This window comes from Brachycentrus maculatus, unplaced genomic scaffold (genome assembly GCF_059751285.1).
Source record: "Brachycentrus maculatus isolate JH-2025_06_01 unplaced genomic scaffold, ASM5975128v1 h1tg000037l, whole genome shotgun sequence".
Lineage (NCBI taxonomy): Eukaryota > Metazoa > Arthropoda > Insecta > Trichoptera > Brachycentridae > Brachycentrus > Brachycentrus maculatus.
In genome coordinates, this window is record NW_028280791.1 from 68,684 (window position 1) to 86,575 (window position 17,892).

General features: G+C 36.3%; 1 protein-coding gene across 14 annotated transcripts; it reads right to left on the minus strand.

Annotated features, from left to right (window-relative positions):
- Window positions 1-923: 923 nt before the first annotated feature.
- LOC148312609 (heterogeneous nuclear ribonucleoprotein R-like) lies at window positions 924-17,752 on the minus strand. 14 transcript variants are annotated; one of them, XM_088275592.1, is made up of 14 exons: window positions 17,589-17,752; window positions 16,362-16,471; window positions 13,953-14,146; window positions 12,835-12,962; window positions 11,815-12,056; window positions 8,407-8,542; window positions 7,427-7,560; window positions 7,274-7,345; window positions 7,042-7,191; window positions 6,805-6,953; window positions 6,201-6,298; window positions 4,539-4,672; window positions 3,285-3,453; window positions 924-2,515 (listed from the first exon to the last, which is right to left on the minus strand). In XM_088275592.1, exons 2-14 carry the CDS (start codon window positions 16,464-16,466, stop codon window positions 2,379-2,381), a joined length of 1,848 nt encoding a protein of 615 aa, XP_088131718.1. In that variant the 5' UTR covers window positions 16,467-16,471; window positions 17,589-17,752; the 3' UTR covers window positions 924-2,378. The 14 variants fall into 14 exon arrangements, with proteins under 14 accessions (XP_088131718.1, XP_088131701.1, XP_088131711.1 ...); XM_088275575.1 differs by lacking the exon at window positions 8,407-8,542 and adding an exon at window positions 8,940-9,075; XM_088275585.1 differs by lacking the exon at window positions 17,589-17,752 and adding an exon at window positions 17,289-17,348.
- Between the last annotated feature and the right edge of the window lie 140 nt (window positions 17,753-17,892).

A 17,892-nucleotide genomic window follows, 5' to 3' on the forward strand; every position in this document is an offset into this window, starting at 1 on the left:
ATTTTTAAATAGTGAAATGCGTTTTGTATTTGAAATAAGCAAAAATTTGTTGAGCATTTTGTGGCTAGCTGTGATAAAACTAAATGTTGGTTCTAATTACGGATAGAGGTCACCAACTTTGATTCCGGACTCAATGTTACCGGCGATGGCTTCGGGCAGAGGGGTGCGGAGGAGCTGCGGATCTAGAGCAGATCTAGAAGCAGCCCCGGGCCTGAAGCCATCCCTGTCTAGTTGTATTGTCTCGATAAGGATAAGCGTTAGCTGTTACTGTATATAGAGGTATGATTACTCTAAGTCACCCAATATGATGAATGTTAGACATTTTATATGATATATTGTTCTGGAACGCCTGTGGTAAAGGCGCTACGGCACTTATCGTTTTATACATGCTCACAAGTTAACGTAATATGTAAACGAGAAGATGAGCTCAGATCTGTAGCTAAGTACACGAGGAGCGGTGCGAGGCCCCCCGAGTTTCGTACCACTCTGTCGTTTCAGCTTTCATAATTATAGTCGTGTAAATTTGTAAGGAACATTTTGTACATTAGAGTGGCGGGCGCACCGCCCCTGCGTGGACCTGTCGTGTGTGTGTGCGTGCGTGCGAGTGAATGGCGCGTATGTGCGCGCGACAACTTACTCCCTCGTTTTATACCCTAGATGAGATGGCCACGGGTTTGTAGAACACCAATTAATAAATTAATCATTTTCCAAATAATTATCACACTAGGAAGAAAAGTAAAGGAAAAATAAATTGGAGATTCATTACTCTTTTAAGAATTCCCGCACTCAAATTGTTTGTTTGTTTAGCAACTGTTCCACAGAGTCCGCTATCTCTCTCCCTTCCATGGACAATTGTTATCGGTTGACAAAATGTAAAGATAGGGGAAGGAATGTTATATCTTGAAATAAATAATACAATGAAATTGTAGTCCACATAAAAACTGTTTTATTAAGATAATGGGTAAATCCAAAAATTAAAACAAAAAACGACAACTGACATTGTCAAATGGCCGGAAACATTACTATAATATAGTATAAACTAAATTTTCACTCAGCATATCCTTATATTATTATCTCTTAATAAAAGGGGTAATCGGGCAAACAAGATTAAATTAAGCGAAAGCAGGATACCATTCCAAATAATTCAAGTAATAATTTGCTGGATTAGCGATATTTTAGCTGGAAAAGTTTTACAAATAATTCATTGAAAGTCATTTTTGTACAATTACAAACATTAGGTCAACAGTTCCATAGTGAAAACACCTAACATGATCTATTTACTGCTAAAATACATCACATCGCAAAATGCATTTGCCAGGAATAAAATATATTTAATAACATATAAAGAGTAACAGAACAGAATACTCTTCTCAAGTATGCGAGTTCCCGAGATGAGCGCACTGGGCACTGGGCGCTGGGCGCAGGCCACTGGCCGCTGGCAGCTAACTAGGCAACATCGGTACAGTGACTATACCGACCGGATGGGCCACTATGGAATTACTCCATATTTCTGTCAACATAAATCACTAATAGTTAAATGAAAATTTAAGCTTAACAGGACACTTACAATCAAAATACTCAAATGGATAACATCCTACTAAAGATTTAGTTCAGAATCAAATACAAAATTGAAAAACATGAAAGTCAAATGATTAAAAACACATATAATAGAAAAAGTTTCCTTCTAACACGAGGAAGCGTAATGCAATGTAACCATGAACCTTAGATTGGCCCCCTTCGCAAGTGTAGTGCATCTCCAGAACAAGGGGTGACCACTAGAGCTACTCCGCCACGCCGAGATCATTAACATAACTAAAGCATATCCGTGAGAGGTGCCAACAACAAACACCAAATAATATTATAACAGCCAATAAATACTTATCAAAGAAAAATATTGCAACAAAATTTGATTAAGAAGTATTTTTATCGTCGCCTGTATATGCCTGTATGCACATGGTGATTTCATTCTTTTCCCGAAATTGACATTACTTTATTTACATACAAGCGAGAGAGTCCTAACAGTAAACGGACATTAAAGCTACAGTAGCTATCACAACAAGCTGCGACGGCACCGAAGCGCCGCGCGTCCGCTCTAACTGCGGCGGCTCCGGAGCCGGCCACTCCGTCCGACCGCTTTCTCGCTTTAAGCCATCACACTTTCCTTAATATTTAATATAAACAAACTCGTCCAAAATCATTCTAAGGCTGTGTTTGACACTAGTACGGAATCAAATATCGTATATCACGTAAACATTACCAAAATTACACATCTGAATACAAAATTGAGCTTCTGCTAAATTACAGCAACGGACACGAGTAAATGCGAAGAGAAGAATCGCAGAGGGGAGGAGCTCGAGGAGGTTAGTCTACTCCCGCCGCTAGCCCCACGACGGGTCCTCGTCCCAGCAGCCCTCCGCGGGCAGCGGCTGCGAGAGCGGCGAGCCCCACGAGCCCCCGCTGCGGCGCTTCCTGGCTCCCCCTTGGTTCTGGTGACTCCCCTCCGACTTACGTTTACCTGCGGCCGAGGCGGTTCCGTGTTAGTGGCTTGCCGACAAGCGGGAGCGGGAGGGGACTTGGACTCGGGTAGTGGTTGTGGTAGGGGTAGGGGTAGTGGTTACTAGCGCTCTAAACGCACACTTGGAGGTATACTGCAAACAGAAACATGCATCTGTACGTCAGCACTTCCCCGACAAACCAATACTTACAGACTCTTAAGTTCTTCTAAAGGTAAGGAAGGATGACAAAGGAAGATGGGGAAAATAAACACAATAGCTGAATCAGTTGAAAAAACATATTTTCTAGTTTTCCTTCACAACTGGCAGGAATTGAACCTGCAACTACAGTTTCACAGTTTCAATTACATAATTATATACATTTTTACAAGACTCAATTTACCTTTTGATTTCAAAAGTGGCTTCTTTACAAGACACAATGATAGGTTGAGGAAAACGAGTAATTTTAATTTTTATAAATATATCTGACATAGTTACCGTTTTAACAATCGTTTGGTTAGTCGAGAATCACAAAAGACACAGAATAAAGAACAGGCTAAAAATATAAGGGTTATTTATAAATTTTGCATTTAATTTGTAGAACTCCATTTAGCCTCAGCCTGGCCACCATTACGGTTACTGATCTCTTCCAGTCTAGACAACCTAAATGAATTCCAAGGCAGGTCGGTCTACTTTGTTAGTCACCTTCAAGTGACACAACTGGCCTCAAATTGGTCCCACAGGGATCAATGATTTACAACAATTAATAAAAAAACAAGATGTGGTCATTACCTGGTAAATTTGCCTTGGCGCGAGGATTGCCAGTGGTGCGTGCGGTAGTGGGGGCCGGAGGGCCACGTTCGGCGCGGGGCGCTCCAGGGCTGCGCTCCGCCCGCGCCCCCCGCACCGCCCCCACCCCACCTGCCCCACGGCCCGCCCGAGCCCCAGCCCCACGTCCACCCTACATACACACACACAAAACACATTACCAATACGACTCCAAACACCGCAACAGTGACAAACTCCTCTATGAAAATAGATTTTCTTTTTGTTTTTAGGTGTCATATTAGTGCCACTGATTTTTTTTAAAAGTTGGAACACGAAACAGCAATACACAAGACAAAGTATTCAATTGTTTAGTTTTAAATAGTGAACTAGTCAAAGCCCATTTAAACAGTTAAAAACCTCCAAGTTTTGATTATTTATTTATAAAATAAATAAACACATAAAACGTATCGTATGATTAATTATTTTATTTTCTAAAAATAAAATAAAATATGAAGAACGAATACCTACAAACCTCTTAATTTAATTTGTTGAAAAGAAAAAAATCAATAAACATACCTATAAAAGTATCCTGTAATAAAAAAATTAAGTAAACACTTACAAATCTGGGCTACACAATTACATTTTAGTGAATTAGTAAAAATCAATGGACATTAGTTAACTAAATAAACTAAATAAAACATTTTAGCAAAAAAGAAAATAAAGCATTAATAAGCCAAGCAGTTAAAGTAAATTATGGGGCGGGGAATTTGAAAAGCAAATATATTAGTAAAGCAGTTTAATTCCATTTGGCAAGCAACCCAAAAAACTTTTTTCTAAAAAAATTGGTTAAATAGATTGCATTTCTGATATCGGGTGAACCACAACGGGAAACAGAAGGGGGCGCTGAGAGCCCGACAAGTGGAATTGTTACCAGTTACGGCGGAGAATAAGAAATGCTCAATAAGTGTATACTTGTAGAATGGCATGAAATGAGTAAACAATGTAAATAAGCTCTTACTAGGTGTCAAGGGGGATAGCCGGGGGTGTTCGGCGGGAACAGGGGAGACAGTTCTCCGTGTTCCCGCCGACACCCGCCAACCATCTGAGATGACACCCGCTAGAATGGTCGCAGGGCAACACAAAAGTTATACTATCCGACAGATTTAGTAGGCCAATCGTTAAAAAAATCAACAATGATAAATAAAAAGAAGGATAAATAAATTTTGCAAATATAACAAAAGTGAAATGAAAGTATAGGGGACATAGTAATACACCCACCGGTGAAGGCCTGCCGCGGGCGGGCTGGCCTTGGGCGGGTGCCCCGTAATCAAAATACAACTCATCGTAGCCGTAATACGGTTCCATGTAGCCACCTCGGTACACGCCGTACCCGTAATAGTCGTAATCATAATCTATAAACACACACAATTAATACAGGGCCTGTGGGCGTTACTCGCTAGCCACCGCGCTACTTGGACCATCTACAGAGACAACGTCTCGATCATTCTCATTCTCTCACTCTCCTCTCTCCCACTCGCTCGCGCAGACAGATCGAACAATTAGTGACGAGATATGAAACGGAAACATGCAATCGGTACATACATACGACAGAACACATTTTCACGTGTTAATCTTGGACTTGGTGATCTTAGTCTAAAATAAAGGTGCTGATATTCAGTTGCATTTTAATGCGGATTCAATCATATTCTTAATGAGTAAAAAGTACACACATAAAAGAAAAATATGATTTATTGTTGATATAACCTCTAATAATGAAACTGTTTTAGAAATGTTAAGAATACGAGTATTTGTAAGAAAAACATCATACACAACATGCTGTTAGTGGCATAACCTGTTAGTCGTTATGTACTTCGTAAAACCAAGACGGGGATTTCATATTTTAGCTAATTTACCAACATCATTTCAAATCACAAACAAAAATGCGTGAAATTATTTTAAGAACATTGACTTTCTATGGATAATATATTTGCGAGACTAATATCTCGTAACTCCGTTTTCTGACACATACACAATAATACCTGGAATGGAAAATCAAACTTATGCTTATTGTGGATGCCTTATATTGACTATGTAAATACGTTTATGTTTTATAATAAAAACACTCATAAACCTTAATATATGTATACTGCAGAACTTTTTGAGGATTTTCAGTCCAAGTTAGCAATATGTAACCATAACCCATTTTCCCAACACCCCCATACAATACAAGTAACAAACACCGGGCCACACATTACAACAAACTCCATCATGCAATTTCTGCAGAGCAAAGGATTCTTTAAATATATTATATTACACGGTGCCAATTAAGTTTTTTTTACTGGTGAAATTGGTATGAATGATGATGTGGTGAAAATGAATATATATATTTATTTTAAAATCTTATACAACCATGCAAAAAGAAGGTGTTGATTTTATAAAATATTTGTATTCTAATGATATTTCTAAATATTTCAATTCAATACTATTTTCAGGCAATCCTGAGTGGGTCAGGTTTAGTTAATCAGTTAAAAGAAATCATGTGGCAGAGTGGAATCGAACCTAGGACCTCTGGCGCAGTCTGTCGGGACCACAAACAAAAGTTCAATAAAAAAATGTTGTATGTATTTAGGAAAATGAAGAACAATACTGTTGGTTCACCAATAATCATGACATTATATAATCTAAAAAATCCTTGCGTCCAAATTTATTCTAAATATTATCTTCTAGGACCGACACACATAAGAATTTTAAGGAAATTACTGTTATATTAGCATAGAAATAAGAAAAGCGAGCAAACAGCTTTGGAGAGAGATCAATTGAAAGGGTCCTTCATCTGAAAAAAGATGGTTGAATAGGTGAAAACATCAGATTAGTAGGCGACCATAGCGGGGTGATAAGAAAACCAAGGCAAGAAATGCTGAGTGGCGGGACCGAGCTTACCGTATTCCTCTCTCTCTAGGGGGCCGCGGTGCGCCGGCGGGCGACCTCCCCTGCCCAGGCCTCCTCCTCCTCCCATCGCCACCCCCGAAGGCGAACATCTGCAACACAATACCCAAATATTATACAAATATCTATCCCACTCTATATAAAAAATCCCACACATTCACCCATACTATCATTTATATGACAGTCATAAATGCAATATTTTATCAGCTGCCTAACATTAGTAAATGTCAAAATGCTCCCACTCTTTAATATTTTTCAAGACTTTGATATATTTCATATATATTTCATTTTTTTGTATAAAATAGGCTGGATACAAGTGACTTATCTCATTCACTTCTGTCATCAATTTATCAGTGTAATAAGGACATAGATAGTCTGGAGATGACAAACTCTACCCTTGTCACTCTCATTTAGTGTTTCTGTATGCATCTCATTTTTCCTTCATCTTTGGCCCTTTCAGGTGTCTAATCCCTCTTTGGTTCGTGTCTCTCTCAGTTTGGTTAAATATAATGTCTAAACCAGTTGAGGCGAGTAGTTTCCCAGTAACGGGAACGCTCACTCAACTTGGTCTGGCACTCCCCACTCTCCCCCTACTCACCCGCCTCCTCTCCCATGCAGCATCTGCATCATTCTCCTCTCTCTGGCGCGTAACATTTCTTCTTTCTTTTTCTTATCAGATGGTGGCTTAGCTAATGAGACCTCTATGTGCGCGCCTCCCATTTCTTTACCATCCAGATCTCGCATCGCCTGTAAATGCGACACAATGTTATAGTTGCAATATTATACCAATACATAGCAAATCACAAAAAATAATTGAAACAGTTATTTCACTTACCTTAACGGCGCAGTCTCTGTCCTCAAAATGAACGAAGGCGTAGTCTTTTAACTTTTTTACTCTTTCTACCTTACCATACCCTTCAAATACATCTTTCAATGTATCTTCGGTAGTATCTTGAGTCAGGTTTCGAACATAAAGAACTTTAACCTGAAATTTAAAGTAAAATTCAAATATATTTTTCCACAGTCAAGTTGTGTGTGAGAGTGTAAACGAGGAAACCGCGCCATACCTTGCTCATAGTTTGCTCATCAGGCTCCTCTTGCGGGTCGGCCCAATCGACAATGATGTCACAAGTCCAAACCTAAAATGCCATTATTTTGTTAAATCGAAAAATTACTTCGCAACTCTATAGATATTAAGAAGGGAAGGGAAGAGGCCATACCTTGAATCGGCCCGAACCCAGCCGCCTCTTAGCCAAAGAAGCTTGTTTATGTGACTCATATTCGAGGAAACAAAAACCCCTATTTTTCTTCTTGTCATCGGGAGAACTGTATATTATTACATCCATCAGACCAGCTGCAAACATTTCATCAACAATACAGAAACATGTCTAACAAGTGGGAACTGTATGGTCCGTACGAGACCCCGACATATATTTAAATGATCATGCAAAAAGTGGATCATAAATATGAAGTTAATCATTTCAAAGAAATAATATTATTGGAATATTCTATTATTCAATATTAAAGCATTCCACAACAGTATCATTCGTATTCTAATAATCATTATGGCCTTTGTTTCGGCATAAATAAGATAAATATACATTTAATTATATTACCTTGATTAAGAATTTACAAACCAATTGATCCATAAGAATTTAAATAAACAAAACGATAAATTGAAGAAAAAAAACAGATGGATATTTAAAATAATAAAAATTATAAAATAGTAATAAAAATAGTATGCACGGTATTGTGGGAGATGAACATGATAGTGAATAATACAAAGAGTAAAATAAAATGGGCACGAAAAATACAAATGCGTAGATTGTTCTAGAATCATTTCCCAAAAACCATAATCCATAAATACTAATGCCCACATATTCCAGAGTCTTGAGAGCTTGAAAATAAATGGTAATACTATAAATTCTGTGTAAAATATTTACCTTCCACACTTGCTAGATTAGAAAAGTGAGATGAAACATTATTATACAAGATTTGTGAATTAGAACTGAATAACTGTGTTAAAATAATAGAAACCAAATAATACAACATCGAGATTAAGATTGTATAGCCAGAATACTATTTGCTGCCGTAGTGAAGGCATATTCTGACCGTTTAAGTCAAACGAACGGCAGTGTAAAGGATTATCTAGTAAACCAAGAGGCCAAAGAATTTCTTATTAATTGCTAAAGAAACTTACGTGCATGCCTAGTAAATTCTTCAAATAAATCGTCTCGATCTCGATTCTTAGGGATATTTCCCACAAACAAACGATGGTTGTTAAATGAAACTGTAACGCCAATCTTTTTGCCCTTTCGAATTTCATAATCATTCAGCTGTAAGAATAATTTGGAAGGAGAACAGCCAATTTAGACCGCTTGGTAGATCTGGTGGTGGGGTGGTGGGGTGGTGGGGTGGTGGGGTGGTGGTGTGGTGGGGCGGGGGGGTCTAGAGACCACATGTAGGGGGTGGCGGGGCGGGGTGGGGCGGGAGGGGATGTTGCCTCTGTGCCAAGCCCCTGCTGTTGTTAGTGGCAGAGCCGTTACGAGGAGGGAGATATCTAGAGATAGTGTTAATTCCCGACACCTCCCTGTACACCGTTACTGTACCGTACTGGGGCCGAGAGCAGAGGCAAACAGACAGAAAACTCAACAGACAGGAAAAGTAAAGCCAATCGGACCGGAGAACGACCAAACTGATCAATAATAGTTTCAATAATTTGGATAACATTACCTGCTAATTTACCAAACTCCTCCAGTATCTCCTCTTTGCCTTTCAACTTAGGTATGTTGCCAACGAAAAGTCGTAGATTGGGAACGCTAATGTTTATTTTCAGACTCTTGCCCGGCTTTATTTCGTGATTATCAAGCTGTGGGAAAACATAATGCCAAATGTTTTTTTAATAAATTTCATAACTCATCGCTACGGGTACGGGTACCATATGACCTCGGTGAGGACTTTTAATTTCTTTATTCCGTGTATTGCTTTCCGGTGAGCAAGATTACTTTGAAATAAACGGTTCAAGGTGATATACCAATATTAAAGACTATTATAAATCAAAACAAATGTGGGAATAAAGAGCTCAAACCAAAGAATAAGAAAAGTTTTGTGATTAAATTAGATAAATTATATTTCAAAGTAAAAAGGGGTATAAGTTTCATGAGAATCCATCACCGCCTACTAAGTTTGATCACTATTTTTTCACTATAAAATTACATCGGCTTGAAAAGTACCGAGCAATGTGCTAATATTATTTCAACCAAAAACAAATGTTTCCCGAAAAATAGACCAAATTCAATTACGCGGTGATCGATTCGCATCAACAATACGGAGTCTTTAATTTTGCTATCTTTAGATTGTTGCACCATCATAAAAAAGGTAAAATTTGGAGTTCAGCCATAGTATAGGTAGGCGTAGTAGCAAAGAGGAGAGCCTGTATTAAATTTAGAAGAAAACCAATATCATGCCAATACCCGCAACAGCCTGGAAACTCGAGATCAGTTTGCTAGTGTAGTCAATAGATTAATATTGTACAGTTACAGTCAACACATTCACAACGTAAAGTCAAAACAAAAGATGGTACAACATAATATTTAAACAGGGGTTATGTGATTTGGGAGCAGAGGAGGGCAAGCGGGGCTGCATTATTTTACAAGGAATCATTCTAAAGAAATTAACCAGAATAGTTTTAGGAAAAAGTCAATCAATACCAAAACGCTAGAAAATTTAAAAACAAATTATTCATTTTGAAAAATAAGATATAAACCCCTTTTTGAAAAAAAAAATCAAATGTAATTTGACAAATTTAAAATTGTACTAGGTAAATACATTTTATATTTATGTATTTAAAATTTCTTAAACACTAATAGAATTTACCTATCAAATATATACCTTATAAAAATGGTATGACTTGAATAATATTTCATTAACAAGAGTAGTAATTTATTCTTAATACAAAAATAAAACAAAAAATCTCGAATTAATAACGAAACATAAAAATTAGGTATATATTTCAGAGGTAAAACTATTTTTTTCCAACTCTTAAAGATAAGAATTAAAATGATTTTTTTGAGTATCCAATGAAAATTTTATTTTATTTTATGTACTCACAAAATCATACAACAGTGACCCTTCCACATTTAAAATGTGTTAGAAAACATAAGTTTAAAGACCAGGGCCGTCCAAATAAGTAACCCAAGCACTACACCTAGAACAATATTATATTAAGACTAATGTAGAATATTCTATAATAATATTCTCAAGCAACTGTTCTCAAGTCCTTGAATGGAAAATTGAAATTATATTTACAATGATCAAGATGGGAATCAAACCAGGGACTCATGAATGGTAGCAAGCTGTGCTAAACGCTTTACTCGTACATCTTTAAGTTATAATAAAATAAATTTTAATTATAATTTAGACGTATTATTGTTTAGGATGTAAAAAATGTCACGTTTGAAAATAATATTGCAGCAAAAAAAATGTTTAAAAAAAAAAAACATTCCAACGGCCTTATTTTGGACAACCCTGGTATACAAAATATATAAAATATTTGTTTTTATTTAAATTAAGTCACTTAGATAACAAATAAAAACTTTTACTGCATGATTAAGTCAAGCATGATTACAAATTAATAATATTTTTATTAAAATGAAAGTTTATTGAACAATTGGCTGATAGGCATTCTGAGTTTACATTAGAAACAGCATTATTAACATTTTTATGCCCCTCTAAGCCACTCAACCATTATATATTCAAAAGATAGAATGAATCATTTTCATTTAAAAACAAACATCATATAAATCTATAATTGGTAGAATTCATTTATAATTTAATCACTCAATTGTTTACCCCATAAAACAGTGGTTTCTTGGTGTATATTACTACTAATAAAATATCATACAGATATTTCAAACCACTATTTTAAAGCATTTATTTTCAATTCTAGTCAATATCAACTATAGTTTCATTATTTTCATGGTACAATTAACTAACTTAATTCTTCAAAGAAGGTAAGGTGAGATTAATTAGTCTTGCACTCCAAGTTCTCTCGATCTACTATAAGTTAAAGTAATGAAATTCGTGTCGGGTTGTGGTCCCGTGGTTAGTATCGCGGACTCTTAAGTCAGAGTTTCTCGGTTCGAATCCACTCTACCACAATTTGATACCTATTTCTAATAATGAGCTGCTTAGGCTCACAGAAATAGTATGAAATTGAAATATTTGAGTAAATAATAAACACACAAATGTTTCTCTTTAAATTTTTTTTTTTAAATGTATTTAGTTGGAAAAATTTACTTTTATCTTAAATATTTGTATTTTTATGACAGACATGCTTCAAACTTGATACTTTTTTCAGGTAAGCCTAAGCGGCTTGTGCTTGAAAATCAAGAATAAGTTGTGCCAGAGGCCCAAGGTATTAATTAAGACTCTGACCATAGGGCACAACCCCAATCAATTTGCTGTAAACTAGTTACTTCTCAAAATGAGAAAAATAACAATGCCAAAGTATTGTGTGCGGACAGTTCAATTGAGTGACTAAACATAAATATTATTTTCTAACCCAATCATGGAAAGCTGAGAGCGAACTAAAAGTGCTTTATATTACCTCCCGAACGGCATTTTGGGCAGCATCACGTGTCGTGAATGTTACAAACGCGTAACCTCGGTTAGTTCCCGTCATGGGATCCATCATGAGGCGGAGATCCCAGATCTTTCCGCAGTTCTCAAACAGAGGGATCAGTTCATCCTCGTACATGTCCTTGGGGATCTTCCCACAGAACACTTCGCACCCTGCGCCAGGGGTGGAGCCCTCCCAGCCGGGGGGAGGACCTCCGTACTTACGTTGACCTGGCAAACACCCCATATTTACATTAACAAACTTTTTATCAAACCAATTTTCCTAACCAATACCAATTTCATAAAGGAGAGATGCGTTCTTATAACTACATATAGGTAGGTAGAATATGAGATATCCAATTGAGATACGAGATATAGAAATCCAAATTGTCAAATGTTTTAAAAACTAAAGTCGCACAGGTGTTGCATAGAAATAATGCTTATTTTGTTGAAAAGTTGATATTATACAAAAACCTCAAGAAAATAGGTGAAGTACTCCACATTGAACTTTTTTAAAGGGCACTGCATTGTAGCGACACCGTTTTATCTTGATCGTTACTTGCGCCCTGCGCTTCTTGTACTAGTCCAGGGAGATATTAAATAAATATGACAGTGAAAATCACCCATAGTTATTTCGACCCCCCTGGGAATCAAACCCGGGACCTCCAGCACGGTAGCCAAATGCGCTGATCACTACAATACGGAGGCGGACAAGATGAATAAATTTTACAGCCCTTAATGCGAATGCAACATCGTCATTCATATTTTTTTGGGACAATAAGACTAGTCCAAACCTTCAAAGCAGGTAAATCATTGAATTTGAAACAAAATTTGGCAATTTATCAACATTCCCCATTTTACTGTGATTTTGAAAATTATTTAATTATACAAAAGAGCATGGAAAAAAATATTAGGGAAGTTTCCGGTAAGATGGGCATAAATTACGAGTTTATCCAAGGGAAAATTTCAAGAAACAGTTTATTAATAATATAATGCACAAATGTTTAACCTGTAGTGACATCCAGCGTGTAGCCAGTGCGCTGCAGAATTTGCTTTATCTTTTCATCATCAGGTCCTTTGGCGGGGACTACGGGCGCTACCCCGGGACCTCCCTGCTGCACAGCGCGAGTCTTTTGTCTAAATAATGCGAAATGAAAAAAAAAATTACAATTGAGAACCATTTTTGGCATTATTATAATTTAGTAAATACTTCTAAAATCAAGATCCAATAAAATATTGCATATAGTTGTGTTTTTAAAAAATATTGAATAATTTTAAAACTAAGATAAAAGTACAATTTTACTTTCTTCATACTATATTTATGTAAAAATTAAATTCAATTAATTGAAGAACATATCACAATTCCGCATGGGGTCATAGATATGATATTTTTTTAAGATCATATAAATTTTCTATATTGAAGCTATTAAATCATGTAGTGGATTTCATACATTAATAATGAATTTGTATTCTTATATTGGTAGATATTTGAACATGAAGAAACTCCATGTAATCCAAATAGTTTTTATTTGAAATATTTAGTAACATAATCCAGTTAGGATTTCAATTGTTTTTCAGTTTTAGTCCAGCTACATTAAACTGCAACTGTAAAACCTTATCCGCACCCAATGGTGCATAGGGCACCGCATCATATAAACACAGTGTTATCTTGATCATTAACAAATGAAGGAAAGGTGATCAGCCCTCCGCTTCAAGTACCAGTCCAGGGTAATGTTGCATAAACATTAGAGTGAAAATATCACTTATATTTATTTGACCCCCCCGCTGGGAATCGAACCCGGGACCTCCTGTACGGTAGCCGGGCGTGCTGACCATTGCACTACAGAGGCGGACATAAGACTAGTTGCATAAAAGTAAGAAAAGATAGTTTATATTATTATTATTATTACAAAGTAAATCAGAGCATTAATTAATTGAAAATTCAACAGTTAAGCCTAGTCATTATTTTGTCGCATATCAACATTACATTAGTAAGGGCTAATTTAAAAATCAATTGGAATAAACATTTAACCATTGTCCAGTTACTGTGGCACATTTAATACCATGCGACTAAAAAAGGGTTAAGAGGAAAGCGAAAGTGTCGGAATAGTGTAGCGGCGAGCTTACCTATAAGTCTTCATGACACCACACAGATAGGCACTCTTATTGGACACGTGCTCGAGGTTGGACTCCAGAAACTGTCCGAGAACATTTAGGGCTCCTTCCACCGGGAACTCTATCAGAGCATCCAACGCTCTCTCATCTAACTCAATGTGAGCTAACTTACCAGTCTTATAAATGTCATCCAACTTTATGGCAACCTGTGACAAACAAAAAAGACAAATACCATAAAAAAATGATCTCTTACAAATATATACAAATACTCCATATATCTTGGTAGATATTGCATTACTGCTTTTAGACTTTCAGTCAAAATGTAGATGAGCATGAAATGCCGCTCACTCCTTTCAACAACATCATATATAAAAAATCGACAATTTTCAGTTGTGCATGTTTTCGGAATGCCCAGAAAATGTACTTTATCCCAGCAAAAGCGGCATATTTTAAACTTAATATTTACCCGCTACAGGGCAGAAAGTGTTGTTTTCAAATGGAGAAAAAAAACATTCAGGTTTTACCTAAAAAGAACTGTTGCGCAGTAAAAAGTTCAATCAATGGCTTGATATTTATTTTTAATACATTTCATTATATTTTTAAACTTTAAAAACGATCTCCTGAAACATCAAGTTTTTTGGTATTTGATGTTGTTGAAAGGAGTGAGCGATGTATTAAAATTAAGTTTTGTACTGACATTTCTTGGTGAAACTCCTTTTTTTTAGAATAAACTAACAACTATGTAGTTTTTTCCACGTTAATTTTATTTGACCAGCAACCGGGTTTCGTTGTAACCGACATCATCAGACTGGTTGAACAAAACCCGTTTGCTGGTGAAATAAAATTCATGTGGAAAAAACTACATACTTATTTTATTCTATGTATTAAATTCGCAGTGTCGGGATGCAAAGTGTTCTATTTGCAAAAGAGTGATACACGGGAATTCTTCTTCTTCTTTAACCCTTATCCGCACACAATGGTGCATAGGGCACTGCATCGCATTGACGCAATGTTATCTTGATGGTTACTAACATGAAGGCAAGGCGATCACTCCTGCGCTTTAGGGACCACTCCAGGGTATTATTCAATAAATACAGGAAGATGAACTTAAAAATTCCATGCATTTTTTTTTAAAGGAAAAACCCACACAGCCTCTATTAGAGGCTTGTCTGTAGGTAGGATAGTAAGGATAGGGAAGGTAAATGTAAAAAATACATAAAAAAATACCCAGACTAATTGAAAATTAACCTTTCTTGAATTTATTTTGCACGTGGTGGAAATCGAACCCGAGACGCCGGTTTCGCAGTCGAGCATCTACCCAACTACGCTACGGCGCCTGTCCAATGTTACCATATTCCCATTAACAGTTTGATGCAAATAGAACACTTGCATTCCGAAAATGCAAAATGTTGACCTCTTAATTTTAAAGAAAAAGGAATAACCCGCGTAGTCTGTACATAAAAAAAAACATCACACAAACACTTGGACCGATTAAAAATACATATTTCTCAAATTTGCTTTGTATTAGGCGGGAATCGAACCTACAATGCCAATTATGCACCTCAGTGTCTACCAAACTATGCCACAGCACCTGCTGATTGAGTTTGGCATTAAAAAAAACTTATGCCATAACTGTGAAAAAAATTACCGCCATATTTTATTTTATTGTAGTGGTATCCATACATAGATTAAATTTGTAAGTATATTTAATGGTAAAACGTGTCGTAAAAATGTTAAAACGTGATTCCTTAGTGTGAAATAATCATCATAATATATATATACATGCGAAGCGAACAATTGTAATTTCTAAATATCAAGTGTTCACAAGAGACAAATTGGGTGTTTTATTTTTACATTTTGCAACAGGTTTTAAAAAGTGAAAATTAACTGATTTTCTCTCCCGGACATTTGACTTTTTGGATTACGATTGTAAAGTGATATAATAGGGTAATGAGAGAAAAAAAATAGTTATGAAGTGTATAATAGAGAAGATTTTGCCTAGAATGGAAAGTGGTTTAAATGTATATATGGTAGGATAATAAGAATGTAAAATATAGTCTGAAATCTGGATTTTTGGTGTCTATTTAGTCATAAGGGACATGACTGGGCATATGTGGAAGTTTAGAATGCTTTAACTGTATATCAGGGCGTGTGCAACCTTACAGTGGTGTTAATGGCGATAGTATGAGAATATACCACAATTCCAATTGGGTTCATACTGGATTCTGTATGGATAACGACACACAACAGTAATTTAATTAAATAATAATTTTGGATAATTAATATAGCGCCATTTTCGTAAAATACTACCTTAAGGGCGATAATTGCTAAACATTATTAATAAGTACAAATATTCGAGATTAATAAAAAAATGTATTCATACTTCTGAAAGAAATTATGGAAGGAAGAATTCTTACATACCTTAGTGTCTAAACCATACTCTAATAGTTTGTGAAAGTCTGGAGTGCGGGTATCACAGTCTTGTCCAGTTACTTCTAAGGACACTTCTCCATTACCCTCCGCCATAGCAACTGTAAAAAAGTGTAAATTTTATTATTTAATGTTACAAGGCGATCGCACGTTTTCTTCCCTGGTGTGGCAAATTACTCACCCATCGGATTGAGAACAAAATGAAATTTGAAGGCGCGACAAAAGAGTGGTAAACTATTAGGGAAATATTTCCCAAAAGAAGGCAAGCAAAAATATCGAATTACGTTTTTAGATTTTCACGAACGCTTCAATTTCGACGAAAAATTACTGGTGTGAAAAAACAATAGATATCGAACCGAAACCGCTGAGTGCAATAGCAGTTCAAACTTGGAATGCAACAAAGAACCGACTAATTGAAAGATTTGAAATCTGGGTAAAGTAGGTATTCAGTACTTAAACTATATATATTTGCCTTTATAGGATTGTAACTGAAGGAGCCTAACAATAGCCACTGAACGTAAGTATAAGATTAAAGAAGCTATTTTCGCGGTCATTGACCGGAACTGCAAACGAGTAAACAACGACTGTCTGCCCGCCAATAGTAGATAATTTTGCAAAATCACAATATTTTTCTAAATCGAACATAAATAAACGAAGGAATCCGCTTAGTTTCAAACAAAAATCTCATATGTGCGAAAAATTCGCAAAAGAAAATTGCACGTTTAAAAACTGCATGCACTTAATGCAACTTCGATCGACACCAACCGGCCGGCGGATGCACCGAAACTTTATTCAAATGTTAAATGTACGATAACTGTTTGAAAGCTACGCAAACGCGTTCGATAATGTAAAAACACATAACACACAAAAAACACCGCAAGTTAAACGAATAATGAAAACATATAAAGAGATATTCACCTAAAAACCTATCTCTATCTATGTCAACCGTGCACACAAATGGCGGCACCGGACAACGTCAACGTGATCGGCGCTACGGGGTTCTCAAAATGACGCTCAAGGTGCCTTGCGATTTCAGTGCATTCTTTCCAAACTTTGTTTAATACTTTGGCACGAAGATATATTTTTAGATTTATTTGTCTCTACCACTTTTGTATCTACAGACAACTTTCGAATTTAAAATATTACTATCGTCCGAGAGTCGCGTAAACTTTTAATTCGCATTGCACATTTTTTCGTAAATTCGCACAAACTACATACCGTTAGTATTCGCGAGCCATTCCGATAAATGTCCGATTAGAAACTAATTAGTGCACTATTTAATCATGTCTTGTTTTATTTTTACGGTGAAATATTATTTTTATCGAATTAATTCGCGACTGAACGCAGAAAACTTTCTCTCGTACCGAAATGAACACTCGATTGAATTTAAAAGCGCGGCAGAAATTCGTCGAGTATTATTGGCCTCCACCTATATGCAAATTTATCTCGGGTACCTGCTGGCATGTTTGTTTCATTGTCCGCTTGCAAAACGCAGCAGTTATACGAGGGGGGACGTGAGATA

Coding starts and splice junctions, on each gene's coding strand:
- LOC148312609 (XM_088275556.1), bottom strand. Junction 7,561..8,406: donor AGAATTTACTAGGCATGCAC/GTAAGTTTCTTT, acceptor AAATGTTTGCAG/CTGGTCTGATGGATGTAATA. Junction 3,454..4,538: donor CCCGCGGCAGGCCTTCACCG/GTGGGTGTATTA, acceptor GTGTGTATGTAG/GGTGGACGTGGGGCTGGGGC.